The sequence below is a fragment of the Leptodactylus fuscus genome, chromosome 3 (assembly GCF_031893055.1).
Source record: "Leptodactylus fuscus isolate aLepFus1 chromosome 3, aLepFus1.hap2, whole genome shotgun sequence".
NCBI classification, from domain to species: domain Eukaryota; kingdom Metazoa; phylum Chordata; class Amphibia; order Anura; family Leptodactylidae; genus Leptodactylus; species Leptodactylus fuscus.
This window is the reverse complement of record NC_134267.1, coordinates 33,340,119-33,367,397: the sequence shown is the minus strand read 5'-3', so window position 1 is coordinate 33,367,397 and position 27,279 is coordinate 33,340,119. Positions and strand designations below refer to the sequence as shown.

Here is a 27,279-nt window from a genome sequence, read left to right as displayed (position 1 = left end):
GCCAAGTCCCATCAAGGTCCCATACATGGGGTGGGATTTATTTTCCCACATGGAGCTCACCACGGACAATATCCTTCTGTCACCCACCACCTGTACTGGGTCCAGGGGGCTCCCCAGGACAGAGCTGGCCCTTCTGATCAGCCTGTCAAGTCTATTTCTGTCCCTGGTTGATATACTGCTCCCCCAGCAGGCCACATCGAAAAAGATAGATGAGGCAACCATAGAGTTGGAAAAGACCCTAAGAAGTGGCCCCTGGACTCCGAAGGCCCTCAGCCTCCTGAGCAGGAGGCCCTTTCTGTGCAGCGCCTCCAGGTAATCAGCCCAGTCTAGTTTATGATTGAGGAGCACACCCAGGTACTTATACTTATCCTAGTGGGAGTGATATATGTGTGGCTGTAATGGCGGAATCTGTGACTAGGATGAGCTAGTTTCTGGGGATAATATCACTCCTTAAGGAGAGAGCGCCTTTACAGTAAGAACAGCGAAGCTCTGGAACTCTCTGCCCCAGGAAGTGGTGATGGTGGATTCATTAAACAAGTTCAAAGAGGGCCTGGATGCCTTTCTTGAAGAGAAAAATATTACAGGTTATGGACTGTAGATATTTAGGACACATTGATCCAGGGTTTTATACTGGCTGCCAGATTGGAGTCGGGAAGACATTTTTTCCCATGAAATAGGGCAATTGGCATGAGCTATATGGGTTTTTTTGCCTTCCCCTGGATCAACACTGTAGGGATTGATAGGTTGGACTTGATGAACTAATGTCTTTATCCAACCTCATCTACTATGTACTATGTATATGGAGACTTGCAAAGCCATTTTTACTCCACTAGGACAACCATCTCCTGTTGATTCACTGAGCACCAAGTAGCATCCTCTCAGGAACAGGATTAATAATACCCTGTGTGCCAAATAACTTGTCTTATCTCTTGTACCCAAAAAACAGTATACGGATACCCTTCTTTAGCGTATAAAGTAGAATCCTGCAGTCAAAAAGTAGAGCAGAAACAAAAATAATTAAAAATAAATAAATACATTTTTGTCTTATAAAGTGTAAAGTCAATCCCGATCCTAATTCCCATACCTATAGCCCATTAAACCCACATCGTTATGCCAAAGCTGTAAACTAGCTGCAAGGGTTAACAACCTTCAAACAAAAAACTCGACTGGTTAACTCTAGCCATCCCGTCGCGGCGCGGTGGAATCCTGGAAATAATAAGATGCAGGTTGCAGACCTTGGCAACACATTTTCCAATTACACATGTGCTTTTATTGTTCTTTTTTTATTACACCAGTAACAGCTGCCTGTTCACTATAAAAGTGCAACAATTAAATGTAAAAGAAAAAAAAAAAAACAATCATTAGATGAGAATTTTTGTTTTCGTCCTGCAAATTTCCCATACGATGGAAAGATACACGCCTGGCGATTAATCAAATGACGTCACCTTTAATACATATTTCCCCCTTCTGCTCTTTTCCAGATTGAAACGATTTATCAAGCGGCGGTGGCGGCGGCACATAAAACAGGCGGGTGGCGATTCTTCCAGGCTGTGTTCTGGAGGCATCAGAGGGAGTTTGCAGTGCATAAGACAATCATACTTCTGTTATCTGCACCCTCGTGATTGAAGTGATCATCACAATATGTGCTCCAACCAGCACAGAGCTTTCTGCTAGACACATAATCCTTGCTTCAGCCGTACAACATGCTGCTCCGGTAATCATACAGCCGTCCTTTGTGCCTTGATTCAGAACACTGACACAGATCTATTAAACGGAGCTCATGGAACGGCTTGAATGGGACAAAAAGGAAATTCATTCCCAGAATTCAGAAAAAAAAACCCACACTGATATAATATTAAACATATGTTGCTTCATACCACTGAGATTTTCCCCCTTTTATTACTCTTTATCCTTTAAAGACCTCCCCCCTCCCCCCACTTCGAGGATTACTGTTGAAATAAAACGCATTACTTTTTTTTTGCAAGGGAAACATGATTCGTATATTACGCTAGGCATGTTAACATCGGATAATGTCACTACGCCACATAACCAACAAGCAGAATGAATTCGCTCGTCGTCATCCCCAGTTATTCCAGCAGGGGGAGCAGAAGCATTTTCAAAACAAAAGTTTGGAATTCTCGCAACGCCGGGACGTTCTAGTTCTGCGCGTTATTTTATTTGTTTTATGCCTTTTATCCTCTTTTAACAATGTAGGGTAAATAGTCTGAATAAATAGATACTCCGTTTTTTTTATTAGGCCTTTATTAGTCATTTGCACATTAAACATTCTTCAGATTACTCTGCTCTACGATAAAAAAAAAAAAAAAAAAAATTAAAATAAAAAAATTACAAATTTCATTTTCGTCCTGTTTGAAAGCGTCTTGTTAGCGAAGAGAAATTGTGCGGCTAAATTAATAGGATTATGAAAAATTTAATGAATGTAACATATCAGGGGGAATCTGTATTCGACAGATTTGTGTTTGAGATATTTTTATTTTTTATTTTTTTTGTTAAATAATGATTCTGCTTTTATTCAACCCATTAAGCAGTTTATTGCTATAGTAACTTCCCCCGATTTGTGGAGCAGATGAACTATAAAGACAAAGCAAAGGATTAACTGAAGACTTTGTTCTAGCTAATTAAAGCCGACCTTTGGATATGGTAATTGTGGACGACGGGAAATGTCGATGTACAGTACATGGTTAACTAACAAAGAGCGTGGATTTTGGATAACCTAATCATGGTCAGCTTTTGCATGTGAGTTTTTGATACAAGTAAGTTTTTTTTTTTTCAAAGCCGATACAATGTATAAACTTTAGTTAAAATGGAACAATTGCTTTATGGCTTTTTGTGGGTTGTGGGAATCTTATAGAGTAGGAGTTGAGCAGACCGAAGTATGATTTTTAAGGAAAGGATTCAGTATGAGGCTGGGTTCACGTCTGCACTCGCTGATCGTTTGAGGGTTCCGTTCCCCATTCCGCAGGCGGAAATTTGGTAGACCCCATTATAGTCGGGTCCACGCGTTTCTGTAGATAATTGCTTTTTAAGCAGATTGGGTTTCTGAAGAACGGAAACCCAAGGGCAGGTGTAAACCTAACATAACTTGTACTTTTTGTATTTAGATCTCAGCTCATGCTGGGCTTAGGAGTCCAATGGGCGGTCCTAATCAGATATCTGATACGGGAAAGGATGTCAATCACTGCCCACATACAAGCTGATTGGGGTCACCCACTGGACTCCTATGCGTAGTTGTAGAATAATAAGTTAGGTCTTATTTACAAGTCTGTATCCTTTTCCTCCTGCCCTCTGGTTCTGGGTGGCCACGAATCTGTCATATAAACCTATGTACTTCTGCTAAACTGGCTGATTCCACCCTAAGGGCAAAGGAGAAGTTGAATGACTCAGGGATCGCATCAGTCTGTTTCGTGGCAGTTGGTTCGTCAGTGCTACATATTGCCCCTCAAGAGTCTTCGACATGAGGGTCCTCAATTGATGTACTGCTGACCATGCAGGTTTTATATATCTAATGTGACCTTGCCCTTTTTGCTCCTCATTCTTGGGAGAAGCTCTAGATCTCCATCAAGGCATCATGGATCAACAGGTCCCTCAACCCCCTGGATCTTATCTTCTGTGACTTGTGCCTGAAGATGATTGGACACATCACAAAAACATATTAAAGAGGACCTTTCATCAGTATATAGAACTGCCTGTGCCCAATCTGATGAAAGGTCCTCTTTAAGAGCATCTCTTTCTGGCGTGAAAGGCCTTGGGATAAAAGGTATTAAGACCCTCCCATCATTTCTTATTGGAAGCCATTGATAAATACCCCTCATCCATATGGAAATATAGAAATATAGTGTATAAGATCTCAGCATCACTTCTAACCTTATACATTAATCAAGGTCTCAGGATCTCAATGGATGTCTTTCTAGCTATAGAAATGTCCTTTTTTTTTTTTTTTATAAGCATAGCCTTACCCTGGAATACTGTTATATTACAAACTAACCTATCATCTAAGTGTTGGGCGGATTAGCTAAATGAAAATAAGTGGTTGCCTTTGGTCGGATTAGAATCCAGGGCCTCAGTGCTGCAAGGCAAAAATGCCGCTGCCATGGCTGACTACTGTACAGCAGTCCTTATCTTTCTACAGTATATTATTCCTTACCTGGGGCTCAGCATACCAATATCTGCCGCATCTCCCCGCTTTTACCCTTTCTCTAATTGATCCCTCTATGGCAATTCTCTTTCTTTTGCATGTACACTGACATCTTCTTACCATCCTGCCAGACTATATTTTCCCTTTCGTAGCCCACTTACTCTCGTTAAATAATTAATGTTAAAATCCGATTTCTGAACATTTTCCATTTGAACCCGATCCCAATGCACGTCAATGGGATTGTTTTTTAATAATCGAAGATCGGATTTTAAAAACGATCCTATTCACTACACAGCATGTAGTCCAAAAATTGTTTCAATTTTTGGACTCCACGCTGTGTAGTGATTAAAAAAAAATCCCCTGGCTACTTAGTCCCCCTGGTGTCCGCTTACCTGCACAGATCTGCTGCCGCTCTAAGTTCTTCTCAGTCCAGTCCTCTCTCATTGACATGCCTTCAGAGTGCTGTGTGTGCCCCCACCTCCCTAGGCTAGTGCTAGAGATGATGGGAGTAGGCAGGGCTTGTTGTGGCTTAGGAGAGTGTGGGCGGGGAGATGTGAGTGCATCACTCATGTCTCCCCTCCCACACTCTTCTAAACCACAAGCCCTGTCTTTCTCCCAGCATCTCTAATAGAAGAGGAGCAAGAAGAATGGGGAGCGGCAGCACTTCTGTGCAGGTAAGTTGAGCAAAGTTCGCGAGTAGATAGATATTATCTACTCTTCCGCTTCATCCCTGCTTTACTGTATACTCAGCTCTGCTACATCTCAGATGTAGCAGAGTTGAGTATACGGTAAAACAAGGACGAAGCAGAAGAGTGGCAGGCTGTGGTAAATCCATAGGAATGAATGGACACAGCCGGCACGCAGGGGGTTAAGCGGCTGGCCGCCAGCAAAGTCCGCGTGCCGCCGCTTCCATTCATTCCTATGGGTGCGTGCTATTAGAAACAGGAGTTTCGAATAGTACTCGCTCATCTGATACTATAGCTTTTCCCACAATAAATGGCCAGTAGCCAAGCATTGTGGGAAATAACCTCTGACCTCGATCCCGCCGTGAAAGATTGAGATCGGAATTCCGATCACGATCATGAAATTTACTCAATCACCAATCGGAATCTGATCATGTCCGATCCCGATCGCTCAACCCTAATTAAGACTTCTTGAGGTCTTAATGTTTTTCCCCGATTGTTCCTGTTTCTAGATTATGCTGCTCCAGAAAAGCTGAAATGTTTCCTTTAAAGGGAAGAATACATCCGAATAGCCTTAAAAAAAAGACTATTCTTCTGTTACCTTTCTTTTTCTGATCCACACTGGCATTCATGAGAAATTTCTTCTTTCTTCCATATGTAAATGAGTTTTCAGACAGCACAAGGGGCATCTCCTATGTTGTCCAAAAACTCTTCAGTGAAGCCTCTGTCTTCTTGTGCCGGCTGCCTCTTCGCCGCGTCACCGACTGCATCTTCAGCTGACCGCGCATGTCTGTCGACCATTTTCCTGTGGCCGAATGGGCATTTGTGTAAGAGTCCACAGGAAAATGGCCAATGGATATGTGCAGTCGACTCTCTTGGATGAAGGTGCGGCCGATGACCTGGCAAAGAGGTAGCTGGCAGAAGAAGACAGGGACGTCGCTGGAGAGTTTTCAGACAGCACTGGGGGCATATGGAAAAAAGAAGACATTTCTCAGGAACAGCGGATCAGAATAATAAAGATAGGAGAAGAATAGCCTTTCTTAAGGCTATTCCGACGTATTCTTAGCTAAAAAAGGGATTCTAATGATACAATCCCTTTAAATTACAGATTTCGTTTAACTCTTTTGTCCACTAAAGCATAAAAAATGTATTAAGAATATAAAACGATTTGATCAGAACATTATTCCCATGATGACACGTTCTCTTAGACAGACAGTCTCCTTTTGTATGTCATCTCTACTGCCTAACACAATAACAATACAAAGCAAACAAAGCCCAAAGGTCTCCTATAACACATAAAATAACTTTATAGGGTATCTCCATTGTCAGTCCATTACGTTACTGTACAGAAGCCTATAAAGATTACTTCCAAGTGAAAAGACTCATTGGTTTGATAGGCAGCAGCACGTCTGTGAAAGTGAATGAACACTTTCAACTGTATTAGCGAGAATCCAGCAAATCCAAAATCAATGTGAGTCCAAAAGAACAACAGGCTCTCAAACACTACAATGGACGGAGCGGCAGACAATTAATTCAATATGCAGCCGCCGCTTTAATGCGCTTATCGCTGATATTTCATCATTCTAAAAGCACAAAAGAGCCAGCATGCCTTAAATTACAAAGAAGCATAATAAGCAAAGTGACAGCAGTCATGGCAGTCACTGTCAAATCGCCCCAGACACCTCATGCGCAGTACATGTAGAATATAATAAATAAACTGTCACTTATGTTCACAGCGATCACTGAGCCAGAAAACATCCTGACTGATGGAAGTCTGACTCCCAAATCTAAAATAGCTTTTTCTTCTAATGCAAAATAGCAGACATGCCAAGGAAAATACTTAAGCGCTCATTTATAGAATTATTTGCACATTTGATAAAGTGCCTCTCAATATCCCCGGCCTGAGCTGTCCGCAAAGTCGTCCTCTCCGTAATTATTTTCTACAGTATTTCTACACAATTTATTAACTTACTTACAAACAGCCTCTCTATTGAAGTCTATGGAAAAAGACAACTGCGGCTTTTCGGAAACTAATCTGGTAATGGTTTCCAGCCACGCCAACTGGCAAATGCAAACATGTGTCCGTACGTGATTGATTCACTTGGCATTCGGCTTTGTACCCTGAAAGAAAATTGACCATTGCTACATGACGTCTGGAGGAACTTAAAGGCTGCAACCTTGGAAAACCACAAATGGGTAGTGGGATATGGAGTCCATCATATGGAACATCAATGAGTTATGCTTGTTATTCTTTGCATGTATAGTGCTAACATATCCCATAGTATTGTAAAGAGAATGACATCACTTCAGTCCCTTCCACTGTGGGAAACAGATTCTACCATTGTTGTATTAAAATGTAAAAGAAGACCAAGAAACCTAAAAAACGGGCAAGCTAAAAAGAGGTTTCACAAAAAATATCTAGTGTGGACTCTCTAGGTTGCAATCTGAATGCCCCACAAGGAAATGAGGCCTTTACAAGACTTCCAGGTTTCAGTCCCTGGACTGGATGGAGGTTGGAGGTTGTAGGACCATTAGAGTGGTTGGGGAGAAGACTCTAAGGAATGACCCACAAGGGCATGAGAACATTGCTGCAGTAGGATTGCTAGGTTTTGGTCCTCCCAAAAAGTTGAGGATTGAAGGTGGTGGCTCCCTTAGAGTGAGGCTTGGTCAGTAATAGAGCCAGTGTTTGTGACCAGGAGAACAGTCAGGATGAGAGGTCAGATGATGAAACAGAATCAAAGTCTGGAATCAGGACCAGAAACAACACTACAAGTACAAGGTGGATCATCTCCTTGGTAGGTAGGAGTATACTCAGGTATAGCCAGGAGTGAAGACTAAAAGTCATGCTGCAAGTATTAGATGACAAGACAGGAGTGTAGTCAGGAATCACAACCAAAACCAGGAATAGAAGTAATGAAAGGAGCAAACCAAAGACATAGAAATGAATTCAGGAAGATAAAACCTCCACCACTAGGCAACATTCGAGGGATTCCTCCATCAGCAGAAAAACAAGAGACAAATGGAGAAGAAGTGCCCACTTGTCTAGCAACTGGACAGAGCCATTGATAGGGCTACAGCTACTTCGATGGATGCAACCGGCAATGTAAGAAACAACAACACTGTCAAATACCTCACTATACCATGACTGGAAACTTCTAATAATACATGCATTGTTCTGTGTAACATTTTGCATATTTCACAGGACTGTTCTCCTCCCGATGTCTTATTTTCTTTTTTAACAACCTATGTAAAAGCAAAGGGAATGGTGTGGCGAGAGGAAAACAGTCAACTCCCACTTCGCTCTAACACCTGCTATCAAGTGTTAAACCTTCTCCCGGGGACCACTTGCCTACAAGATTTGCAATGGGTGCCATGTTACGCTTCACTTGCCCAGGAAACAATCAGATACTGGGTCAGCTAGTCACATAGAAAGCTGCTTAACTAAGAGGATTCTGCCTCTCAAATGGAAGATACAAAGGCACACACAAGGGAAAGGAAATAAGAATATTCACTTACGGTCACATGTATTGAAAGTAGGACTACTACATACACACTATAATAAGTCACAGTTCATGTGTGGGTCTTTAAGGCTATGTTCACACTGGCGTCCAGCTTCTGTCGTTGGGCCAATTATAGGAATAATGTGAACATTGAATGTTTAAAATGATGGACACCAACAGAGAGTTAAAGATCCCATTATCTATAATGGGGTCCATTGGGCTTCGATTCTGGTGTCTGTATTTGTGCCAGACAAATAAATTCCCGCGCAGTTTTTAATGGAGCCTCCGATGCTGATGTGAACCTATCCTTACCAATATTTTTTTTAAAGAATATTCAGTTGATATATTTCCCTGCAGTGTTAATATTCCCCATCAATACTACACGATTTTAACCCTTCATGTAATAAATACAGTGTACATTTTGTCTCTCTTCCTAATCTTCTCACACATTGTCCAGTTCTCTTATGTTACGACCACATTGCCACTAGCCATGACAAGCTCGAGGACAAGCAAAACACAGAGTATAGATGACAGAACTATTATAAGGTGTCAGGGACATTGGATGGTACTAGAAGAAACGTCAATTTCACAGAGCCAAATATCAGACTTAAAGTTTGAAGTGTATAAAACTATATTATTTACTCAAGATTGAGAAGAAGTAAAAACCATATACCACAAAACCACATATAAGTCTACTCTTCTCCAGTCTGAGACCTTGTTGGCCACGAATCGGCATTATTTTCAACATCACAAATACGCTTTATTTACTTAGATGATACAATTATTATTAAAGTCTGGTGTGATGGGTAGGAGGTTATTTTAGAGAAAAATAGCTAAAAAAAATGTGCACTGCACCAGCATCCAGTCATGGCATTCCGCTCCGGATTAGGTCCAAAAGAATGGGCCTAGTTGGGAGGGGAGTGTCGCGCCGCGGACGCTGCGGCAGATTCAGCCACAGAATCCACAGCAAGAATGGTCATGTTGCTTCTTTTTTCTGCTACTAAGTAGTCAATGGGAGCCAGTTTGGGCAGCAGATTTTGAGGCAGATTTCATGTCAAAATCCATTGCCAAAAAACTCCATGTGAACTAAAGGAGGAAGGATTAGGAAGAGAAAGGAAGTGAAGACCTGTATGTTCCATTTCCATCCCTCTCATCGACCTACAACCTGGCGTTGCTTGAGACCATCTTGTGTGGCCCTGAGAAGACTAAAGTTACTTTCTCCTGGCAGAAGGTGTTGCAGAAATTCCACCTCCAGAAGCTTCATTTCCCAGTGGACAAAATAAGCTTCCTGCTGGATTGTTAGGAAGTTTCTACATGTGGCTCTTATTGAAGTATATGGCATTACGAAACTTTCTACCAGCAGGAAGATCTTTATTGTGGATTTTGCATGGCCTGCCACACCACAAAATCCACCTTGTGAACTTGGCTGTATTACGTCAACTCCAGGGGAAAATGCAATATAGCATGAATGTCCTCTGTAGGGCGCACAGTGGTTGGTTGCTGTGGTCACGTAATGTAACATAACTAAGCTTCAAGCAAGGTCACACTGCTCAAGAATTGTATTTGTAAGGTACATGAAAACTATTCATAATCAGTTTGGCATGATATACACTCCTCATCACTGAAATTGTAGCACGAAGAAAAGTTTTGGAATATGGAAACCACAGGATCAATAAACATGTTAATGACATGCAAATGATATAAAAAAATCTAAATATTTAAAATATCTCAATGTATTCAGTATCAAGTATGAGTACGATATCCACACGTACATGCCTTGCATTTTATCTAATGGCCGTCTGAGGAATGTGATGCCCCACTGAATGCACTTGAGCTCAATATCATGAAGACTGGGCTGCTGGAAGGTCCCTTTGTTATTGCCAACCAATGACTTCCCAGATGTGCTGGATGGATGAAAATTACAGAGATGCCACAGGCACTGCCACCCAAGATAGTGATATATCTACATGCAATTTAGATACAAATTTAACAGGGTTTTTCAATGGAAGTGAGGGATTGGGTATGGCTAGAGCAGCGGTTCTCAACCTGTGGGTCGCGACCCCGGCGGGGGTCGAACGACCAAAACACAGGGGTCGCCACATACCTCCCAACCGTCCCGGTCGGTGGGAGGTATGTCCCGGTTTCAACTGATCGGTGCTCGGAGGACGCCGATGAGTTGAAAACACAGGTGATTAAAGCAGGAGCTGACACAGCCAGCTCCTGCTTTAACGCTGTGCTGCAACTTCTGCATGTGTAGCCGCGATGTGATGACGTCACATCGTGGCTACAACTATACAACAACTACGAGTGACCGAGACTGAGCGGGCAGTTGTTGTAAACATTAAGGTGGAACATAATGAAGGGGCAGATGAAGGGGGGACGGCATGACACTGGGGGCAGAGATGGAGGGACATGAAACTGTGGGCAGATGAAGGTGGGGACAGCATGACACTTGGGGCAGAGATGGAGGGACATGAAGCTTTGGGCAGAGATGGGGGAACATGAAACTGGGGAACAGATGGGGACATGAAACTGGTGGAAGAGATGGGGGGACATGAAACTGTGGGCAGATGAAGGGAGGTATGGCTTGACACTGGAGGCAGAGATGGGGGGACATGAAACTGGGGAATCCAGGCAAAAGGTCAGAAGAGGGGACACAGGCGAGGAGTCAGGATAAAGGGCAGAGGTCAAACATGGGTAGACAGTTTATCCAGAAAACACCTTTGCAGGACAAGCTAGAAACCGACTTTGAGAAATGGGTTGCCTTGTATAACCATGGTGTGTATTGATCTAGGGTATGTGTATGCCAGTCCTTAAGAAGTAAACAGGGTGCTCAGGCAAACCCTGGAGACACAACTATTATGACCATTAGCATTATGACCCATTGGAAGCTGCAAGTTGGAGGGAGCAGCAAGGACAGCAAGTGTCTCTGAGAGTTCATTAAATGGTGAAATTAGTGTGTTGGTATACATGTGAAATGTATGGTCGGTGTACGTACTGGTTATAAGTTTAGATGTTATGACTCTACTATAAGTAGCGTTTATACATAGACGTATAAAGTATAGAATTACAGTATATAACCCTGTACAGTAAAGCTAGCCAATAATGCATACATTGTAGAGTCCATTTAATAGTCAACTTTTAATAAGTAAAATTCCTACCCATCGATTGTATGCTTCTCCTGCCAACACGTCTTGGACAGTGGTCCAATGATCTTCAAACAGGTTTTAGAGTACCAGTACTTTAAGCCATTGAGATATGTCTACCAGAAGATTGAATTAGTGGGGGCAATGAACTTAGACCCCTGCAGACCATAATAACAAGAAACCACGCAATAGTGACCATCATACACTGGATAACAAAATATGTGCATTGCAATGTTGAGAAGTGAAGACCAACGTTATTTTGGGTCTCAAAGTGTTAACAAGGAAAATAAAGGCTTTAATGAATACAGCACATGACAGACCCCTATAGAGCACACCTTACACTTCATACAAGCGGCTTAAAACATCAGTACAAGTGGCTCTTAAGACTAAACAAGAAGATTACTTTAAAAAGTTCAACAAGTCTGTGCCTGAAAATAGATCCACTGCTGGTAATTGACTCTTCACATGTTCTGTCATATTGTGACCCCATGCAGAGCTCGGATGGTTATTAAGTGTGTTTGGAAACCTTTCAGAGATGGGTCGGATCAGTTTACTCTTTAGCCCCAATGGTTAAATTAATAAAGCCACTTGACAAGAACTCCACGTATAATATCCATAAATAACAGATCCTGCATACATCCAGAACATCTGGGGCTTCAGAGAGAAATCCTTCATTTGAGCAATGGTAATAGTTAAAATTATGGGTGCAATGTCAAGGGGAACCTAACTCCATGTTACCATCTACACTCTTCAGCCTTGAAATCGCAATACAAAGAAGGACAAGCCGTGAGGTTATGCAACTCGAGGAAGTAGCAAATGTCACCAAGATCAAAACACCTAGCTCCAATCTGTGGCACGTGAGAGGGGCATAAAAGCCCAATTGAAAGCAAAGTTTTTGAGACACAAGACTAAAAAATTGGTGTGTGATGATTCTACAATGTCTTGATGTATTTCCACTTGTCACAAACTGAGACAGACAGAATTCTTGAACTGAAAGACCTTGGTTTACCACCCAGCTGAGATGTCATCTCTGTTCAGTGTTGTGTGTCCCAGTGGTAGGGAGAACAATGACGAATTGGAATGAGAGCAAGAGGGGCTCAGAGGCAAAACCTCTGTACGGATGGATAAACTGGTTGGAAGAATGGCGCATACAGATCCATTCTGTATTGTACGTGAAATTGGACCTTACACCACAAAGGTGGTAAACAATGTTGACCCAAACCACCACAAGGTGTTTGCATGACACTGGGTTACAAGCCAGATAACCTCCATTGATCTCAGGCCATCATGGTGTACAGCAATGAAAGTTGGAATGAAGGTCTATCTTCTTAAGTGATTTGTCCCACTTTTTTCTTGAACACAATGGTAGCTGAAGATTGGTCAGAAGACCACATGGGCAACACCATGCAGTGGCTTTCACAAGGGAACGTGACACTGGTCCTACTCCCTCCTGGATTATGGTGAGGAGTGGCATAATGTATGGCAACCACATCTCTCTAGTTTTAATTTCATGTACACCAACAGCTTTATTTGGTCAAGGAACCAGTGGTAGAGCCATTTTTCCTCAAGAAAATCACAGGCCGTTTGTCGGTCTTGCTACTTTGAGTTATGGTATGGCACAGATGCAGCAAATGTTAACTTGACCTTTTTCGATGGCTTTAGTTGCGCATTATCACATTTACGTGATGCATGGTATCGCATTGCACAGTACAAAAATATTTTTTCTTATTTTCACAGTTTAGTGTTTAATGTTTTTACCCTTAAGAATCAAACACAAAACTGGCATCTAAGCGATCTGAAAAAAGGAAAGTTATGTAATTGTTCTGTAAACTTTCATAAAGGTCACCGCTTTCGGGGCTCCTTAATAACGGAAGAAAAGGAAAATATGTATTTTAATAATACAAAAAGTACAGCGGTTATAATTATGCATAATAGAAAGCAGAAAATGTGGAGCAAAGAGGAGGTAACTAATTTATCTTCGGCTTTCTGTTTAATCATGCAGTCATTTATAACAAATATATTCCTCCAGTTTCAGTAAAAGGTTTTTGGCTCGTACTGCTGGCTGAAACAACTCAGATATATTCTCCTTAATGTCATCCAGTGCTGAATGTGACTATCAAGTATGCTAAGGTGAGCAGGCATAACTTCTAGAAAAACTGACACCAAACCAGGAATATTTGTCAAAATGGGAAAAATCATGAAAATTCTTTAATTAGAACCTGGGAACGGTGTACTAAAGACCGACCATCCAAACTTCAACAGCAATTCCATCTTTAATTTAAATAATAAATTATCAACTTTGGAGTTTTTTTTCTCCATGTCATGAGGATAAAAATTTGTCTTAAAAGTGTCCTTCCGAACTTTATATCTTGTCTGGACATGTTGCGAATGTGTCACATTGTTTTAAACATGATTTTGCAGTATTCTGTCAAGAGATGCCTATTCTATATGTCAGGAGCGTTTCTTTATGGAGACCTTTTATTTCCTTGCTTGACCATCCGAATGCTTTTAAGAAGTTACCAATTAAGGAATTGGAAGCTCTCGCTGGACTTCATTTTTTCTTTTTTTCTTCGTATTCTATATGTGTCTATGTTTGGGCATTCAGTGGTTGTGTTGTGGATTGCAGACTGACAAGAGGTTTGTTAGAATATTGCCAAGATTGGCCAACTGGGCTAAGCCAAGAAAGTAGCTACTGATGTGCCTCAACTTATTGCTTTCTTACGCATTTTACGCATTTTAGCTCCTGGATACAGGAGTGATGCTGTTTCTGGGGAAAAGCAGACCCTGTCTTCTTATCCCAACTAAACTCAATAAAATTTTTAATTTATTTAAAAAATCTATAATTACCTAGATCCCTGGAACAGTTGTGTGACCTTTCCAGGGACACTTTCTGATAATTCAGTGACAACCCGTTTCACCGCTTCCGAAATGGAATGTCACCATTACTCTTTCCCCCATCCCCATCAATACTTATCAAGCCTTCCTGTATCCAGGAACGACTCCTCTCCTCTGCCTCTCTACTAGTAGTGGGCATAATAGGTTAACTAGGGAGATGGGGGGGGAGGGTGGAAGAGGCGAGTAATGGGCGGGATTGCTAGGTTAGAGAGATGGGGAGAGTAGGAGGGTCTAGTAATGGGCAGGATTGCTAGGCTAGAGAGAGATGGGAGGCTTGGAAGTTCTAGTAATGGGCGGGATTGCTAGGCTAGAGAGACAGGGGAGGGTTGGAAGGTCTAGTAATGGGCGGGATTTTAAGGCTAGAGAGACAGGGAGGGAACTAGTGTAGCAGCTACACAGGAAGCACAGCAGGAAGTTACAAGAGGTAAATAAATGCTGAGGATGCCAGCAGCATCCAGAAACACCCAGAAATCACTTCAAACACTGCTAAAGGTATATGGGTGTACTTATTAACCCATTACTAGCACCAGACCTTTCTATAAAAAAAAAATTCTGCCCAGAAAACCCCTTTAAGAAACAATTTCTCCTCTCCTATCCTGCAATCTTGTAATACATAACATATCTCTGAAATTGTTTCTTGAAGGGGTTTTCCAGGCAGAAAATCTTGCTGCTGCTGGCATCCTCTGCATTTGTTTACCTGGTGTAACTTCCTGCTGTGCAGCTTCAATTAAAGAATGTTTATATGCCAGTGCCCCTAGTCTTTCTGATAGGTAGAGATTATTACCCAGTCCATGCCAAGCCCAAAGAATCAGTAGAAATGTGACTTTGTATGTCAAACTCCATTTTTCCAATGCTAATTTCAATGTTTCAGGATTTACTGGAGGATTGCTGCTCACGATATGCACTTGAGGTGAGCATGAAAGATCTGAGTGTACTATAATCTACTGCAGGAGAATGTACTGGAGTAACTGGAACAATACACAGATGGGATAAACATGAATCCAATACCTTCATTTACTTTCTGTGTCACTTACCATCATCAGCTTTTTCCTGCAGATCTGTCTTTTTGGCTTTACATTTCTTTGTTGGAGGCGACTGTGCATTTTTATCTGTACCTTCTGTATAAAGAGAAGTGCAAAAAGAACTTTGCATTAGTATCAACTTCACTCATCAAGTCTTTCTTCTTCAGCTCACTTACAAAAAAATCCATGGCCTGCTATTCTGCCAAATGCTAAGGATTTAAAGAAGACCCGTGACTAGATCTGAACAGCTCAGACATGCATCATCTGATTTTAGTGTTTTGTTTACCCAAATCTGTTCTGCCGTTCCAAAGATATAAGCCCTGTTAGTGTTTATGGATATACCAGGCAAGTGGGCAGTACCACTGTGGAGGGGGGTGGAGTCTCTGTGTGTTGTATGTTACCGCCTTCTTGGCTAACATAGCTCAATTTGCATAAACAGTAACAGGTAATTCAGGCACATCTCGGGCCAGTCAGGGACATGATTACAACTGGCGAACCAAATTCGAGTCTTAATAAATTCTCACCACTATGTTTGGGGCAAAACCTTATAAGACCTTGGCCGACCACTGACTGCTATGTTATCGATGGAGTCTTGATTTATACTTACTGATATCCTCATTGATCTTCTTGCTGACTTGGATTCTCTCCTCTTTCTTGTCATCGTCATTATCATCATCTCCATCTTCACAATCACATAAAAAGTTGGAAAACACAGAATTAGATAATAATAGTGGAAATAGTAACATTCTAATACCCTTATTGTTATATCTACTAAATATGTATCAGCTCCTTTTTAAATGGATTTTGGATGGTAGTTGTCAATATCCAGGGTGGTAATGTCCAATATACAGGAATCTCCAGGAGAAGAAGATGCCATTGCGTACAGGGCTATGGAGTCTGAGTTGTGAAGTTTGAGTCAGTTTTTTTGACGTCCAACTCCAAAAAGAAAAATATTAAATATTTTATATGAATGAGATTGTGTAATGAATCTATGTAATGTTTAGCTGGAGGAGCTAATTCTTCTAAATGAGCTAGAGATTGGTCAGCATATGGAAGGAGTCAGCGTATGGAAAAGCAGAGTTGACTCCATAGCCCTGCTTGTATACGATAGGTGTAGTGGCAGATATATGAGAGGAGCCAAATGCCCCTTTGTCACATAGAAAAGCAGTATTAAAAAATAAGCAAACCGGTTCAGATCAAACTGGATTCAACCCGAATTTTCCAAAAGTTTCAGGCTCAACCAAAATCCAAAACCTAGGATCTTTTCAGAGAAGGTGCACAAACATAACAAACACTGAGACTCAACTTGCCTTACCTACTCTGGGCTCATTTGGGGTCCTCTTTGTTGTTCTTCTGGCCTTCTGGGTGAAGTCACGAGTGACCATGGTACTAGAGAGTCCTGGTCATCTGTTAAAGTGGCACAATATCATTGAACCCCATGTGTCACTTAAGGCCCACGACTGACCACGTGTGAGTGAACCACGAGTGACCATGGTACTACAGGTCACCTGTTAAAGTGACACAATATCAGTGAACCCCATGTGACACCTAAGGCCCAATCACCGGCCTCAGTGTTTCTCTGGGTATGTCATGTCAACCAGGAGGCTGAAGAGGACCCTAAAGGAGCACAGGACACCACAAGGGAGCCCAGTTGATATTAGGGATGGTGAGTGTCAGTATTTATTACGTTTCCATGTTACCTTCCTTGGGTTCATGCTGAAGAAATTTGGCTCAAAACAAAACAGGCAGACAAAACCACAAATATTCAGTGGAGGGAATTTTGTGAGGTTCCTCCATCTCTAATGGGGCCCAGTTAAGAGTTGTCCATCAATCTGAGTGACCAGGGAAGCGGAGCTTTGGCTTTCTTCATGATCAAATGGAGTCCCGTTGGTATTAAGAAGCTTTTTACATGTAAATAGTGAACAAAATAAAAACTATATGTCGTGGCGTTCAGCATCTCCTCCTCTAACCCCACCAATCCCCTTTATATTGGGACTGTTTTAAAGTCAATTGTATTATTTTCAGCAATTTTAAGAATAACAGTTGTAGTTACATTCTTCTACGTGACAGTTCTTCTAGTAATACAACTCTAATGCTTTTCCTAGACAGGATGATCTTCTTTAATATAATTCCATTGTTAGGAGTGGCCCCTGCTATGTGCACAGTTGAGGGTCAAGGATAACATACTGACATCTGAATCTGGCAACCACGCTGGAAATTGAAGATTTTGGTGGAGTCAACCGTAACAGACAGCCGACTGCTAAATACTAAAGAGACAGAGCCCTGAATGGACGATGTCATATAACTGTGTCTGGCAAGAATGATAACTATTCATTTGCATTAGACCATTATATACATCCCATGACATATGTATAGAAAGGTATTTGGCTGATAAGAAAGGGGTCTGAATTAGGTTCTTCTTTTAATAAACTCAATGCAGGTTATGTGTTAATATACAAGACATGAAATTCATGTTTCACAAATGAACAGGAACCTGTGCCGCTCTAAGAGCCATATATGTATTTGTCTGGTTTCGACAGACACTACTGCCTTGGCCTAATGAAAATGCTGGTTTGGCATTAAAATACGTTGTCCTTCCTTGTATGTGCATTTGGTACCAATAAAAATACATTCACATGTATGCAAGTTTTCTCAGTTTATATTTTACCCATCAGCAGGGCTCTAAAATTTTCCCAGTTATTTCTCAGTTTTTATCTACCGTATATACTTGAGTATAAGCTGAGTTTTTCAGCACAGTTTTTGTGCTGAAAAAGCCCCCCTCGGCTTATACTCGAGTTAAGCAAAAAAAAAAAAAAAAATAGTAATGTAATAGTAATATATAGATTTTCCCATAAAATAGTGGGGGAAAAAAGTAGCTTTAACAAAATGTAATAAAAAATAAAATAAGTAAAAGTTCTAAATCCCTCCTTTCCCTAGAATACATATAAAATTAGAAAATTACTGTGAAACACATACACATTAGGTATCCCTGTATAGGGCATCTGCAGTGCTCCTGTTCCGTTGGGAAGGGGTTAATAGGAGCAGCCAGGCTGAAGTGGGGGGGGGGACCCCAGTCCTCAAACTCAGGGAAGGGGCAGACAGACAAACAAAACACCCCCTCCCCTTCCCCAGCAACTACTGCACCCATTTGAATTTTTCCAATAGCTGCTGCATTTCCCCCCCTCGGCTTATACTCGAGTCAATAAGTTTTCCCAGTTTTTTGTGGTAAAATTAGGGGCCTCGGCTTATATTCGGGTCGGCTTATACTCGAGTATACACGGTATCTAGGCCACATTACCACCTACATTGTAGGTTGTTCTTCGGGTAAGAACTGCAGCTGGGGGAAACATGGTGGCTCAGTGGATAACACTGTAGCCTTGCAGCGCTGGAGTCCTGGGTTAGAATCCTGCCAAGGACAACATCTGCAAGGAGTTTGTATGTTCTCCCCGTGTTTGCGTGGATTTCCTCCCATACTCCAAAGACACACTGATAGGGAAAAATGTACATTGTGAGCCTTATGTGGAGCTCACAATCTGCAGCTGATCTATACCCTGAGCCGAATCCCTTACTCCCAGAGCGTCTTCATAAATCCCTCATTCCCTTTAATAAGACTGGTGTACGATACGCCTGTCTTAATAAACCAGCCCCATAACGTGTTGATGTCTGTACAGTGTGTATTTTATAGATCAATAAAATCAGCCATTTTTTTGCCTCTACTTTTTTCCTCATAGATTAAATTTCTCCTCGCTAATAAACGCTCTCAACCCTCCGTAGCCACGACCGCATAAAAGACAAAAGAAATCCGAAGGAATTATTTTGTGATTTCAGTTGAAACTTTCAATTGCCGTTAATGGGAATAGTTAGTGGAGCATAGCATATGTAGCCTATAAGCAGAATAATATTGGTTTTGATACCTGATATACTTCCCCTTCGAGAAACAGCAGATGAATAAATTAATGCAGCTTTCATTTATTACATAATGTGACATAAGTGCTTATAGAATACGCCACACAGGAAAACATGCTGAATTAAATCTAACACTCAAAGCAATGTCCTTGCATACAAATCCCACAAAGGTAATTCAATAGACTGTTGAGTGTTCTGGGTACATTTAATAACTATCAGGTTCTCTGCGTAAGAATTTCTTTAGGTGACAGAAGACAAATGTAACCTATTTACCCTGCGCTCTGAAGAGAGACGCCTTCATTTAAATCATCATTTTGCCATATGCATTTTTAAATAAACTCCATTCTCATTTACTGGCGAGGTGTTAAGTTCTAAAAACACATTATTTTCAAGCAATAAAACTCTTTCTTATGACTAAACACATAAGGGGGTGATTACTTGGATATGTAGTCACAGTCGGAGCAGAATTTATTTCCCATCATAGCAAGAGATCCGGTGAACCAGAACTCTTTTTGATTATTTTTTGGATTAATTAGATCAGAAGATCTTTCCAGTTGTAGGACACAAAATATATTAAAATAATAATAGAATATATAGTGTACACCATTTCTTATTGCGTTTTAAAGGGATTTTCTGGATTCACAAAGTTGATAAGTTATCCTTAGCAGAGGCCACCAGTATAAAAATGGTAGGGGTTTGTTCATGGCACCATCGAAGATTAGCAGTTTGAAGGGGCAAAATGTAGATGAATGCGGCAGCCTCTTAAAGGGAGTCTGTCACCGGGACTCAGCATATCACTCCAGCCCTGCAGATAGATAGGTTAGTGTCACCAGTACCCAACATATCAACCCAGTGACACAGATAGATAGGTTAGTGTCACCAGAACCAGCTTATCACCCCAGCCCTGCAGATAGATAGGTTAGTGTCACCAGAACCAGCATATCACCCCAGCCCTGCAGATAGATAGGTTAGTGTCACCAGAACCAGCATATCACCCCAGCCCCACAGATAGATAGGTTAGTGTCACCAGAACCAGCATATCACCCCAGCCCTGCAGATAGATAGGTTACTGTCACCAGAACCAGCATATCACCCCAGCCCCACAGATAGATAGGTTAGTGTCACCAGAACCAGCATATCACCCCAGCCCTGCAGATAGATAGGTTACTGTCACCAGAACCAGCATATCACCCCAGCCCCACAGATAGATAGGTTAGTGTCACCAGAACCAGTATATCATCCCAGCACTTCAGATAGATAGGTTAGTGTCACCAGAACCAGCATATCACCCCAGTCCTGCAGATAGGTTACTGTCACCAGAACCAGCATATCACCCCAGCCCTGCAGATAGATAGGTTAGTGTCACCAGAACCAACATATCACCCCAGCCCTGCAGATAGATAGGTTAGTGTCACCAGATCCCAGCATATCAACCCAGCCCTGCAGATAGATAGGTTAGTGTCACCAGAACCAGAATATCACGCCAGCCCTGCAGATAGGTTAGTGTCACCCCAGCCCTGCAGATAGATAGGTTAGTGTCACCAGACCCAGCATATCACCCCAGCCCTGCAGATAGATAGGTTACTGTCACCAGACCCAGCATATCACCCCAGCCCTGCAGATAGATAGGTTACTGTCACCAGACCCAGCATATCACCCCAGCCCTGCAGATAGATAGGTTACTGTCACCAGAACCAGCATATCACCCCAGCCCTGCAGATAGATAGGTTAGTGTCACCAGAACCAGCATATCATCCCAGCCCTGCAGATAGATAGGTTACTGTCACCAGAACCAGCATATCACCCCAGCCCTGCAGATAGATAGGTTAGTGTCATCAGAATCAGCATATCAACCTAGCCCTGCAGATAGATAGGTTAGTGTCACCAGAACCAGCATATCACCCCAGCCCTGCAGATAGATAGGTTAGTGTCACCAGAACCAGCATATCACCCCAGCCCTGCAGATAGATAGGTTAGTGTCACCAGAACCAGTATATCACCCCAGTCCTGCAGATAGATAGGTTAGTGTCACCAGAACCAGCATATCACCCCAGTCCTGCAGATAGATAGGTTACTGTCACCAGACCCAGCATATCACCCCAGCCCTGCAGATAGATAGGTTACTGTCACCAGACCCAGCATATCACCCCAGCCCTGCAGATAGATAGGTTAGTGTCACCAGAACCAGCATATCACCCCAGCCCTGCAGATAGATAGGTTACTGTCACCAGAACCAGCATATCACCCCAGCCCTGCAGATAGATAGGTTAGTGTCATCAGAATCAGCATATCAACCTAGCCCTGCAGATAGATAGGTTAGTGTCACCAGAACCCCAATATCACCCCAGCCCTGCAGATAGATAGGTTAGTGTCACCAGTACCCATCATATCACCCCAGCCCTGCAGATAGATGAGGGTCATTCCCCCATGTGAATCAGTGTCTCATATTTTTTTATCAATATGCGAATGCTCTTTTTGCCGCAATGATGACATTGTCAGGACTCCAAAGAGGTAAATGGCAACATTCTCATTGCTGCAGAGTTAAATTTCGTATTGTCAAACACGAGCAACAAAGGCACCAATTCATGAGAGGAAAATATTATTTGAATTTATTATTTGATAGTCTTAACTTATATCCAGGGCTGTGCTGATATATTGGGTGTGAGACTCCCTTTAATTGTGTACATGGGTCCACGTACCTGTAAACTGGTAACTTGAAAGCCTTGGTGCAAGACATTATATCTGTGTCTGGTTCACTTCACTTGGTAGGAGGAGCAATATCCTTCACCACTGCTATTAAAGGTCCAGGATATGAAGATATTTGATACAGATGATCTAACAGTATCAAATCGATTAGTTTATGCTTTTATTCAAGTGAAATCACTATTGACTATCTTCAGATCCTGGACAAACCTTTCAAGTAGATAGTGTTCACATAGACAGGCTCATGTACACAATGTAACCACAACCCAGCTATTACACAGTATTAGACAATGTGCCTCACTGTATACACAATACATTTACAAGGGAAAACATTGCGTAACCATATGATGCATGGATCCCCCTCCCCATTCAATTCCCTAAATGTTAACAGCACATGAAACTTGCATTTTTAATAAAGGGAAGGGGGGTCTGTGTAAGAAGCCACAATATTATTACATTTGTATCATCTTGTAACAAGTATTTATGGCTCAGACATATGACAGAATTAGTCATACAGGCTTCTGTGCAGAACTTTTGCCAACATTTTGCAAACAGATTTGATGCATATGTATCATGTCCTCGTGCCGTGGTTGAAGCGACAATAGAGTTCCTTCACAGGTCACATGGCCTAATCGCATGTCAGTCCCATTCAAGTGAATGGGCTGAGCTGTGATACCAAGCACAGGCGATATATAACGTACAGCACTGTGATTGATACGTACTGAAGAGATTGCAACGCTGACCCAAACTCTGCAGTCTCTTTATTCGTCTGCTTTTCTTAATATATATATATATAAAATGAGGTCAGGAATTCAAAAATAAAACAAAAACTTGCAATTTTTTGGAAACAAAAGTTTGGATTAGAGACAAAATATAGTAGTGCATTTTGTGTGATTCATTGGAGACAGTACAGTATAATACAGCACATCTTCCTAAGTGGAGCCAGACATACAGACTGTACTACCGCTATATGCTGAAACTGAACCCAACAGTTCTAAATGATAATGACTGTATCTGGATAGTGTAACCGCCTCCTGGCCAAGAGGGCATGCAGGGCATCTGGAAATACTTTGCCTTATGTTGGGGAGCATCAACGTAGATAGAAATCCAACTAAACGCAATCTAAAGACACGTCAAATATTTTGAGCATATGCGTAATCATAATCAGCAATAAATAACACCTGATCGGCGCCATTATCTCTCTCAGGTGGCATCATCATCTTTACGGGAAATCATGGCTCTGTTTACATGGCTTAGAGGCACATGAAGGGGAGAGCGCTCTGTGAACACTGAAGCTTTGTTGTGCCGAATGACATCAAATAGTCTTTGATGGGCTTGAAGGCAAATTAAATGAGATGCCCAGTCTACATTATCTAGACAACAAAGTGCCATCCTGCAAAGCTTACATACAGCAGAGAGGGATGGCTGATCATATATATAGGCACGGTACAATATCAAAGGGATCACATCGTCTCCTAAATGCTTCTCTCTTTATTAGTCCGAGATGGGACAATCACATAGATATTTAATTTCTAGTTTGTTCTCTGCTGACAAAACATATTTCCCTGGTTAATACCAACAGCAAAGTACATGGTGACGGGCTGGTAGCCAGGAGAATAATAGATAGATTCATAGATAGATAGATAGATAGATAGATAGAGATATAGATAGATAATAAATAATAATACATTTTATTTATATAGCGCCAACATATTCCGCAGCGCTGTACAATTTGTAGGGTACAAATACAGACAGAAAGATGCATTACAAGAAAAGTAATTTCACAAAATGGGACTGAGGGCCCTGCTCGCAAGAGCTTACAATCTATGAGGTAGCAGGGGCGACATTGCTCATACAGTGGTCAGACAATTTTGTAATAGAGGTGACTGTCATTACACAAACATAAAACTTTGAACCGTCACCAGTCGTGTCCTTTAACATGTGGATGGAGCTTGGACATGTAAAGTTAGCCAGAAATGGCATCATATCATGTGGGGTAATGTGGGAGCGGGGACAGAGGATGGTTAAGAGTTTACGTTAGACATTGTGATAGGCCTGTCTGAAAAGATGCGTCTTTAATTTGCGTTTGAAACTGTAGAAATTGGGAGTTAATCTTATTGTCCGGGGTAGAGCATTCCAGAGAAGTGGTGCAGCTCGGGAGAAGTCTTGTATACGAGCGTGGGAGGTTCTGATAATAGAGGATGTAAGTGTTAGGTCATTGAGTGAGCGGAGAGCACGGGTTGGGCGGTAGACAGAGATGAGGGAGGAAATGTAGGGAGGGGTGGCATTATGGAGAGCCTTGTGGGTGAGAGTGATAACTTTATATTTTATTCTATAATGAATAGGCAGCCAATGTAGCGACTGGCACAGACCAGAGACATCGCTGTAGCGTCTAGACTGATAGATGAGCCTGGCTGCTGCATTCAGAATAGATTGTAGAGGGGAGAGTTTAGTGAGGGGAAGACCGATTAGTAAGGAGTTACAGTAGTCAAGGCGAGAATGAATCAGAGAGACAATAAGTGTCTTTAGTGTATCTCTGGTAAGGAAAGGGCGTATTCTGGAGATGTTTTTGAGGTGGAGGTGACATGAACATGCGAGTGATTCAACATGAGGGGTGAAGGAAAGGTCTGCGTCAAACATGATCCCGAGGCAGCAGGCATACTGCCTAGGAGTTATAGTAAGGCCTGAGACTGCAATGGAGGCCTATTTCTGGCCTAGTTCTGCCTATTGTGAGAAGGTGACAGGCAGAATGCTGGAGTCCCAGTAAAACTCCCCCAGATTTCTGGCATACGTGTGGTCCAGTGCAGGTCTTGAGTAGGCCAAAGTCCCAAGTATGTCCTGGGTTAGTTACTGAGCCATAAAAGGCTGTAGAGCCTGTACTTCAGGGCAGAACCTGGGAACGAGCACCTGGGTCTGTCCTAAAAATACTGAAAGTCTGGTGAGACCATACTGTGCTATTTTGTTTGTTCGTGTGGTTGGTAGTAAGCCACATATATACTTAGTGTTTTACTGTTTAGTTAGTGCTCGGACGAGCAGGGTTTTGTTTCCTATTCTGCCTGAAGTTAAGGCTGTATTTTATTTTGCTTATTTTGTGCCTGATGGGGTGATTTATTTATTTTGCTGTTTTTCCAAATAAAACTGTTTGCATGAGATATTGTGTCCCTGTCTCTGAGTGGTTGGGTCCACGCCATTGGTAGTCTAATATACCCCCACCTGTCTTGTTATTGGTTAAGGCTGCTGCTTTACTGCAGCCTACATTATTGATGGAGGGATGATAGTCGCTGACTATTTCAGACCCCCTGTAGGCACAGTAACACTATTTAAATTAAAAAAATTTAATGTAACCTCTTAAACCACAAAATATTTTAAGTTACACACATTACTCTTTTGATTCACTTTCTTGCCGTGACCTGATCATGTTCCAAATGGAAAAAAAAAAACCTTGAAGTAAATAGGCCTGAATATTTTTGTCTATTTATGTTACATTAAATGTATATGGAAGGTTACGGCATCTCTAATCTATATTATATTTGTATTGGTAACACTATTTTTTATGGTGATGGGATTTTCTGCTAGCTTAGTGCTATAGACAATTCTCTGCAGACAATTATGTGGAGCTGTTATAGAAGCAAAGGCACTTTGAAGAAATTTGTCAGGCTTAAAGGCTACAAAGGGAATTTTTTAATGTGATGCTGCAGATTAAGGTAATTTTTTTTGCATAATTTATATTCATGTTTAATCATGGCTTTAAAGAAGAAAACATTTTCGTTGTAGACTTAATGTTCATATCCTTCATTTTATTGTTGACGCTGCAAGTATTCTTAAAGAGTCAGATAGCATTGAGTACAATGGGGAGGGGGTGCAGGGAAAAGACTATGGATAGAACAGAAGAGCAAGTATCCTGTATTGGATATGGCAAATTTGTATTTCTCTATATAAATGTATCAATCAATAATAAAATAATTGCTAAACATATTTTTATTGCTTATTGTTTGATATTATGAATATTGTAACTTCTATTGCTATTATAGGGACTCTGTCCGCAAGAAAATTGTTAGCAAACTAATGACAATCCCTTGTTAGGCAACTTCTCCACTTTCCAAACATGTCCTTCTTAATCTACCTTGCAGCTCCACGTTAATGTAAATCCGCATTCTTATGCAATTTAGATGAAAAAAGGTTTCGGGACTCTCCTTCTCCTGTCAGGGCTTCATTCTCTGCCCTAGGAAACCACCCCTGCCCAGCTTTGCCCCCCATTGCTTGAGTGACATCTCCCATCTTAGGGGTAGCAAAGTCCTGGCAGGAGAAGAAACGTCTCTAAATCCCTTTTCAACTCAACTGTATTAGAATAAAATGCTGATGAAAATGGAGCTGCAATGCAGAATAAGAAAGTCATCTTTGGAAAGTATAGAAGCCGCCCTACCAGATACCATTATTAGTTTGATACCGATTTTCCTGCTGACAGACTCCCTATCAGTTGATAAAGCAAAGTTTCCCTTTACAGGGAGACACTCCTGATTAGGATCAGTTGCCATGTTATCACCATTTTTGTACATATGCAAATGAGGTCTTTGCACCAAAGAAGTAAGTGGAAATGCTCCAAAGAGCTGTTTTGCATATTGACAATAAACGGTGATATCTCAGCAACTGAGGCAACGATTCACAAGAGGAAAAACTCATTTAGGTTTGGGTGACTGTAACCTCTCTATATCCAGGGCTAGTTTGCTACGCTGGGATCTGGTGGGTACATTACCATCAGCAGTGGGAGCCACCCGTGATAAAAGGCTATTCTATGAGGAAAGCCAATAAGTGGTACATGGATGGGCTCTCGGCCACCCCTTTGTGGTGAGAAAACTGCATTACACATGTTTATGGCTGTTGTTTGCTGCCTTGACAGATTCCCTTTATAGAGAGCACTGTAACCAATTTGGACAGGGCCCCCTGGGTCCAGAGCCCTATAAAAGCTGTACAGGTTGTTTCTGTTACATACAGTATTGTTATGGTTTTAAAGGGTATCTGTCACCAAAACCCAGCCCTGCAGATAGATAGATGGGGTCATCTGAATCAAACAATGTTGTCCCCTTGTGAATCACTGCTTCTATTGCCAAGATATAGTTGTTTATGGTAATATGCATATTAGCTCTTTAGAGCAATGACGGCACCTCTTTGGAGCAATAACGGCACCCTCATTGATCCATAGTGCTCACTTGTATATTGACATATATATATCTTGGCAATGGAGGCAGTGAAGGCAGCGATTCACATGGG

At 41.7% G+C, this 27,279-nt stretch overlaps 1 protein-coding gene across 1 annotated transcript in view; it reads right to left on the bottom strand.

The window, feature by feature from the left end:
• MACROD2 (mono-ADP ribosylhydrolase 2) overlaps window positions 1–27,279 on the bottom strand; it is a 1,460,592-nt gene that overhangs the window by 64,935 nt on the left and 1,368,378 nt on the right. The window contains exons 10-11 of the mRNA XM_075267382.1: window positions 16,010–16,084; window positions 15,415–15,498 (exon numbers count right to left, since the gene is read on the bottom strand). Of these exons, the coding sequence (XP_075123483.1) occupies window positions 15,415–15,498; window positions 16,010–16,084 (159 nt within the window). The remainder of the gene's footprint in view (window positions 1–15,414; window positions 15,499–16,009; window positions 16,085–27,279) is intronic.